The 7,500-nt window shown below is 38.3% G+C and overlaps 2 protein-coding genes across 3 annotated transcripts in view; both read right to left on the bottom strand.

The window, feature by feature from the left end:
- Positions 1-3,044: 3,044 nt before the first annotated feature.
- Positions 3,045-5,193, bottom strand: cunh1orf52 (chromosome unknown C1orf52 homolog). Its single transcript, XM_043230293.1, has 3 exons — positions 4,783-5,193; positions 4,165-4,378; positions 3,045-3,475 (listed from the first exon to the last, which is right to left on the bottom strand). The coding sequence occupies exons 1-3, from the start codon at positions 5,059-5,061 to the stop codon at positions 3,318-3,320; spliced, it is 651 nt and encodes a 216-aa protein (XP_043086228.1). The 5' UTR covers positions 5,062-5,193; the 3' UTR covers positions 3,045-3,317.
- Positions 5,194-5,592: 399 nt separating this feature from the next.
- The window catches only part of ddah1 (dimethylarginine dimethylaminohydrolase 1), a 46,051-nt gene continuing 44,143 nt past the window's right edge, over positions 5,593-7,500 (bottom strand). For both annotated transcript variants that reach the window (XM_043230292.1, XM_043230291.1), the window contains exon 6: positions 5,593-7,500. This exon is cut by the window's right edge and continues 294 nt beyond it. The gene's annotated coding sequence lies outside the window, so the exon portion shown is untranslated.

Genomic DNA, 7,500 nt, shown 5'->3' on the forward strand with positions numbered 1-7,500 from the left:
GTTCTGGACGGAGCCGAGGAGAGCTGATTTTGCTGGACTGTATGAGCGAGACGAGTGCGTCTCCAATCGTAGTTTAGATGGCGTACTGCTTAGGGTGGAGTTTACTGCACACCAAAACATAAAAAGAAGAGAAGTTAACACTATCTACAATCAATAGAAATGTGTTTTAGGAGTTGATCAGTGAGGAATAAGACTCTAAAGCAGCAAAACCGCTTTACAATTTAGGGTATAAATTATGGTAGAATTTCTTTCAGTGAACTTGTTTTAGGTCTTTAAAATGATCAAATTAAAAATAATGACAATTATTATTAAATAAGTACTGTAATATACTATTACATATATAATATTATATACACACAGACACATATTAAATGGTATGTATGTGTCTGTATAGATAATGTGTACATATACATATATATATATATACACATACACACACACACATACACTATATATATATATATATATATATATATATATACACACACACATACACTATATATATACACACATATATATATATATATATATATATATATATACATATATATATCCATATACATATGTATATATATATATATACACACACACACACATATATATATACACACATATACACATATATATATACACATATACACATATATACACATATATACACATATATATATACACATATACATATATATATACATATATATATATATACACATATATATACACATATATATATATATACACACACATATATATATATATATATATATATAGAGAGAGAGAGAGAGAGAGAGAGAGATACATATACACTATATGTATATATGTTTTTTCTACAAGTCTCAAGGAGATTAAAAAACACAAAAGACAAATGTGTAGATGCATTAAATCAATGAAATCTTAAATAAATGCACATATATGCAATATCTGAGATTTATCAGGGTTTGGGAAATGTATAGTAAAATTATAACCATTTATTTATACTTTGTATTTTATTATTAATTTATAAGTATAATCTATAAAAAGTAACAACACCCTAAATCACAAACATATACACTATTTTTTGCAAAACTGACTAAATATATAATTCCCACCGACTTCTACAGAATAAACATATCATTGCTTAAGTTCACGGCAGGTCTGTAATGAATGTTTCTGCTCTAAAGTGACGTCCGCTCTCACTAGATAAGAGCGACTGAAGCAGGTCACAGCTTCCGGTTTCTCGTCGCTATGGCGACGGACAGTCCAGACACCCGCCTCTCAATCGCCGTGACGACCGCTCTGCCTTTAATGAACACACACGCTGTCACCCGAACCGCCACAGAGACCTCAGTCCAGTCTTAAGACGCAGGGAAACACAGCAGACAGAAAGCTTCAGAGAATAACTTGATTTTTACATCTTCAGGAGAAAGTGGGAGTAGAGTTTGCGATTGTAAAAGGCTGCGTGGTTACTAGGGCGTTGCTATGGTGTTCTAGGTCCTTTCTACAAGTTGCAAGGAGATTAAAAAACACAAAAGACACAATGTGCAGATGCATGAAATTAATAAAAGCTTCAATAAATGCCATAGCTGAGATATATCAGGGTTTGGGTAATTGTAGTTAACTAAAATTATGAGCATTAAAAAATGGGTTTAATTTATATTTCAGTTAACGTTTCTTTCAACATATTTTATTGAAATAAAACAAACCTGATTTTTTTGTTATTGAAAAAAACCCCCGCACAAAATATGAAAAAGCTGCATTAAAAAATATTTAAGATTAGATGTGTATTTATTTCAGCTTTTTCATTTATATTAGCTTAATCTAAACCAAAATGAAATACAAATAAAAACAAATGAGCGAACGACCAAATTAAAATGACATGTGAATGAAACTAATATTAAAAAGAAAACAGACAATATAAAAATAGAAACTCTTTAAAACTATTGCGAACTATAACGAATAAATAAAACTAAATCTTCATACAAAATAACGTCTGAAATTAAAACAAGGCAACAAAATAAAAAAAATTTAAAAAATTAACACACACACAAATAAATATATATTATAGAATAGTATATAGGGCTAGTGAATTTCTTCCAGAACTAAAATTAAAATATATAAAAATATATTTAATTATATAATCAATATATATATATATATATATATATATATATATATATATATATATATATATATATATATATATATATATATATATATATATATATATATTTTTTTTTTTTTTTTTTTTAATATATATAAAAAAACAAAACTGAAACATAACCATAAACACTGAAAACAGGAATCAAAATAAAAACGTATTGAGGAATCTTTATACTTTAACAACGAGCCGTTTAAACCCGTTGTGGTTGAGGTCGTGGAGAAGCAGCTGGAATCTCCTGATGTTCATCGAGGCGTGAGGAAAACACAGCGAGGTCTGAGACAAGGCCGGGCACATACCTGCACGCTGGAATCTTATCATCTGCATTTCTACCTGTTTCTCGTCCGCCGGAGACGACAGAACTCCCAGGAATCCCTCTGATCACCTCGTGCCGCTCTCCGCATCCTTCGTCCCGCGGGAAAACAGATCCGTGCCGCAGCTGGAGTCTTTATTTACTACGGTAATGCGCGTTTTAAAAGATCATACACCATTATATTTATCAAAAAATAGTAATTAAACATAATATCCCTACGGTATACATTTATATGAGCTGAATAAATAAGCTTTCTACAGATGTTTGGTTTGTTACGAGATATAACTATTTAAAAAATCTGGACTATGAGGGTGCAAAAAAATATATTTGTATTAGGGACTTTGCTAAATATTATTATGGAACATGATCTTTACTTATGACCCTAAATATTTTTGGCATATATGAAAAAAATGGCGGGCGTATGGTAAATATTTGAGAGCATAACCTATGAAATTTCTGCATTAAATTCTATTTCCGAACGCAGTTTTAATGCCAGGTTTTCAATGAGCTTTCGAAGCCACTTTGGATCAAATCTTATCGAGTGTCTCCACCTAGTGACAGGAAAACATCAGTACAAGCACACAGACACTTGAACAGAGACTCAGAGAGGAGTTTTTATCCATTTGACAAGCTACAAATGATAGGAAATATACAGGACACCAGAGGAGGATGTTCCTTACAAGCTACAACTTTACAGCTGAAATCATACTTACAACGACGTCCACAACACAAACACATCGTGAGAGCAACCTGCGGGGTCTTAAACTAACCCTCTTCACACGGACGTGACGCTGGAATAATAATTTAGAAGGTCCCGGACTACAGACGGAGGGATTAAAAGAAACGGCTTGAATCTGGACGCGCGCGTCACTCCAGACACTGCCGCAGGATCCGCTTCTCTTCTTCCACAAAGTTCTTATCTGACGTGGCCTGACCGATGTCCCGCTTCCTCTTTTCCTTCTGCTGGAACGTTTCCACGCGGCGCTTCTTCACGGACTTCTGCTGCTTCCCTGATTCATCGTCATCTGTGAAGAGAAAGACTGTCAGACACTTCACTACAGCTTTCAGACGGACGGACAGACAGACAGACGGAGAGACAGACAGAGAGACGGACAGAGAGAGAGACAGAGAGAGACAGAGAGACGGACAGAGAGACGGACAGAGACGGACGGAAAGAGAGACGGACGGAAAGAGAGACGGACGGAAAGAGAGACGGACGGAAAGAGAGACAGACGGAAAGAGAGACGGACGGAAAGAGAGACGGACAGAGAGACGTCTGATGACAGAGAGACAAAGAGAAGGACAGAGAGACGGACAGAGAGAAGGACAGAGAGACAGACAGAGAGAGACGGACAGAGAGACGGACAGATGGATGGACAGAGAGACAGAGAGAGAGAGACGGACAGAGAGACGGACAAAGAGACGGACGGACAGAGAGACGGACGGACAGAGAGACGGACGAACAGAGAGACAGAGAGACGGACAGACAGAGAGACGGAGAGACAGACAGACAGAGAGAGACAGATAGATGGACAAACAGACAGAGGGACAGACAGAAAGACGGAGAGACAGACAGAGAGACGGACGGAGAGAGAGACAGATACAGTCAGATAGATAGATAGATAGACAGACTGAAAGATAGGCAGACAGGTAGACATACAGACAGATATATATATATATATATATTATATATATATTGATAGATAGACGTCACCAGAGTCTGGCTGCTGTGACTCCTCCTCCTCTGGTAGGAAGTGGGCGGGGCCACCGTGGGCTTGAGGGGCGTCTTCTCCGTTGTCCTCGTATACATTTGACCATTTGATGGCCATGTCCATCCCATCAGGAGCTCCTTTCTTCTTCTCCTCCGTCACGTACGTCTGAGGAGGAGGAACGGCATTGCTCTTCCACACCTTAAACTCTTTCGGAGGCTGAAACAATATGTCACTTATAGAGTAAGACATGTATCATTTCACTGAACTGGTCTATATGCGATAAATCATAAATATGTTTGAAATATTTGACTAAACTACTCAATGGCCTAAATTATAGTAATTGTTAACTACTTTAACAAATAAAAATATTATTATTATTATTATTATTTAGATTGCATTACTTAGGTCTTCTGGTTTGTATTTTGTAAGAACGTATTAATTTATGAATGGACGCGATAACTTTAACTCTACAGTAAGCAAATCCTTCAACAGCACTGCTATAGAGTTCAAGCCCAAAGGCAAGGTTCCACACTAACGCTACGCACTTCTTTCTCTGGCTTTTAATAAATGTTTTGCATGATAATAATAACGAGCAGCGCGTGCGTGAGGGAGAGGCTGACCTCTTCCGGCGCTTTGACGGCTCTTCTGTCCCAGTCGATGACTTTATTGAGCGGGTTGTAGAGGAACGTGGGTTTGCTGACGGATCGGAACAGATCGTCGGGTTTGGGCAGCGGCTCGGCGGCTCGTTTGCGGCTCTGCGCTCCAGAAGATCCCGAGGGCTCCGGCTCGCTTCGGTTCTTCACACCGGACTCGCGGCCGTCCGAGTCACTGCTGCTGTCGCTCAGGTCATCGTAACCCATGAAGAAATTGCGACCCTCTGTCTGCTTGTCGTCGCTCATGGTGGACAACGGTACGAGAAGGCTGCCGGATTCAGTGGTTGTCGGTTGATTTGGAACCGCGGATCAATAACAACTAAACAACGCCCGCCATGTTGAATCTGGCGCGGGATGATGACGTAAGCGCAGGCGGCGGCGCGTAAACCACACAAACAAAGCACGCGAAGATTGGCGTGAGCGATCGTTTAATTGGATTTTTAAACGGCGCGTTTTCAAATGAAGAACTATTAAAAAAATATTTTTTTCGCTATCAGGATTTAGACCGCAGATGACGTTGACGCCAAGTGTCACGTGCTACCAGTTACATTTCTCAGCGTGCGTCAGATCAGACCAATCACAGTCACGTCTGATGACGCGATGAAGCATTATTTGGTGGAGAAACTGAGTGGGAAAAGTAACGTATTTATAGTATATATCTTTCACAATTTTATGTAGCACACAAAATAAGAATGCACTAATGCTTTTTAGTGCATTCAAGCAGACCCTACACTTTATTTTTACTTGGGATGACCACAAAATAACAACAACAATGCAGGCATTCACAAACCGCTTTATTTAACAAACCCAGGAAAATCATTACAAAGAGCAAAGACGCCCAGTTAAAGGAATTATGGCACGTACAAATCACATCTAAAAATCCTGAGTCACGTCTATTTTACTGGCCGAGTACAGTGTACATCGTCTCGAAGAGAGTTGAAAATACTGCAGGCAGCAGAACCCTGAAGAACTGAGTTGGTTTCTTTTTTTAGGATGATGACAGACTTCAACATGAACGTGGTGATAACAGGCAAAACTCAGGGTGAATTAAAGTTCACGATGAGCAGATCTCTAATAAAACAGCTTCTTCGTGATATCATACAGTGGGACTCGAGACAACCGCGGGATATTTTACAAGTGTCTTTCTGGCAAAGAATTAACGATAACGTCTTTCGCAAAGCATCTAGGGGACGAAGAATGAGACAAATAAAAGAAAAGACAGCTGGGCTTTCATCGCGGCCTATAATTCACATCCTTATAAAAAGCGGCTGATGTGTTTATCTGTCGACATCATAAAAGTGTTGGGACATCTCTAAATCCTGTTTTATAGGCGCAAGCCCGTGTCTCTTGAGCTTTAAATCTTCGCTTTCTTTTCGTGTGATGCTGTCTCTTCACTTTAGCGAATATTAAAACATTTAAAGTAAAAAATGCTACTGAAAAGCTAATGTTAGCAACTCAAGCTAACTGTCACACGCTGAAAACTTAGAAACCATCAGTTACCACCAAAAATGGGAATTTTCCTCTTACAGTTTGATCGGTTTCCTCTTATTTTATTGTACATTTACTTAGTTTTGAGGGCGAAAAAGCGTGCAGTACTCGCAATTCACCCATAATTCCTTGCGCGGCACAATTTTACGCTTTTCTAACAATATTTACTCAACATAAAGTTGCGAAGAGCGAAGCTGCGACCACACACAGCGGGTTTTAAATGCAGGACGCTAACGAGTGGGGTTAATGGTGATTTAGCTAGATGCTAACGCTACGCAACAAGCCGTCGGTGCTGTCAAAGTAGGTTTAAACGCACAGATGTCGGCAGACGTCACAGTTTATATCAACGTCACAGTGAGGAAGGTCGTCCAATCAGCACATGAGGATCGCAAAACCGTGACTCTGTTTGAAGCGACTAGCATAATACTCTAGCTATTTCTGATTAAGGTGAAGATTGCATAGTCAGCAAATATTCGGCATGCGTGGAACACACGGATGACCTGCTACATCTGCAATACTGCATCCCACAATGCATTGCACTCCAACTGAGCTGTATTTCCTGTGATTGTCGACATCATCAATTCAATACGCGCTACATACTAAACACTTTTCCAGTTAACAATGAACGTTCTCTTGAAGTTAACAAACCATTATTAGAACTTTGTCTGGTTTCTAATAACGTTAGCCCTAAAACTAACATTTTAATTCCAATTTTTTTTTTTTTTTTTACGTTAAAACGTTTAGAGGAGAACGTCTCCAAAATGCTGGCAAATGTAGTATTTTCTCTTAAACCAATAATTTTATGTTTTACTTCAATTTACAGAAAACATGTTTCTTCAAAACCTAGCATAACGTCCGCAGGACTTATTCCTTCAATTAGCCTTCATGACTTCATGACAAACAAACACACAAATTGTACATCTACAAAAACATTTTTTTTGCTCCGGATACTCTTCGCTATGGCTTGTATCACGCATCTCGTCTGTTGAAAATATCGGAAAAAACTGTCGCAAATGCTCTATAAATCTATTTCTATTTTCTCCATCTGCCGTCTAGGCGGCACAAAAATAGCGTTCATTGTTTAAAATCAGGCTTTTTTTGTTAAATGCGCTAAACGCTTTAATTTCAGCCGTTCTGAGTGGATCCAGATGATCTTAGCCGTTTACAGCTACGTTTTGAGGTTTTTATTATGCAGAT

Source organism: Puntigrus tetrazona, unplaced genomic scaffold (assembly GCF_018831695.1).
Source record: "Puntigrus tetrazona isolate hp1 unplaced genomic scaffold, ASM1883169v1 S000000148, whole genome shotgun sequence".
NCBI classification, from domain to species: Eukaryota; Metazoa; Chordata; class Actinopteri; order Cypriniformes; family Cyprinidae; genus Puntigrus; species Puntigrus tetrazona.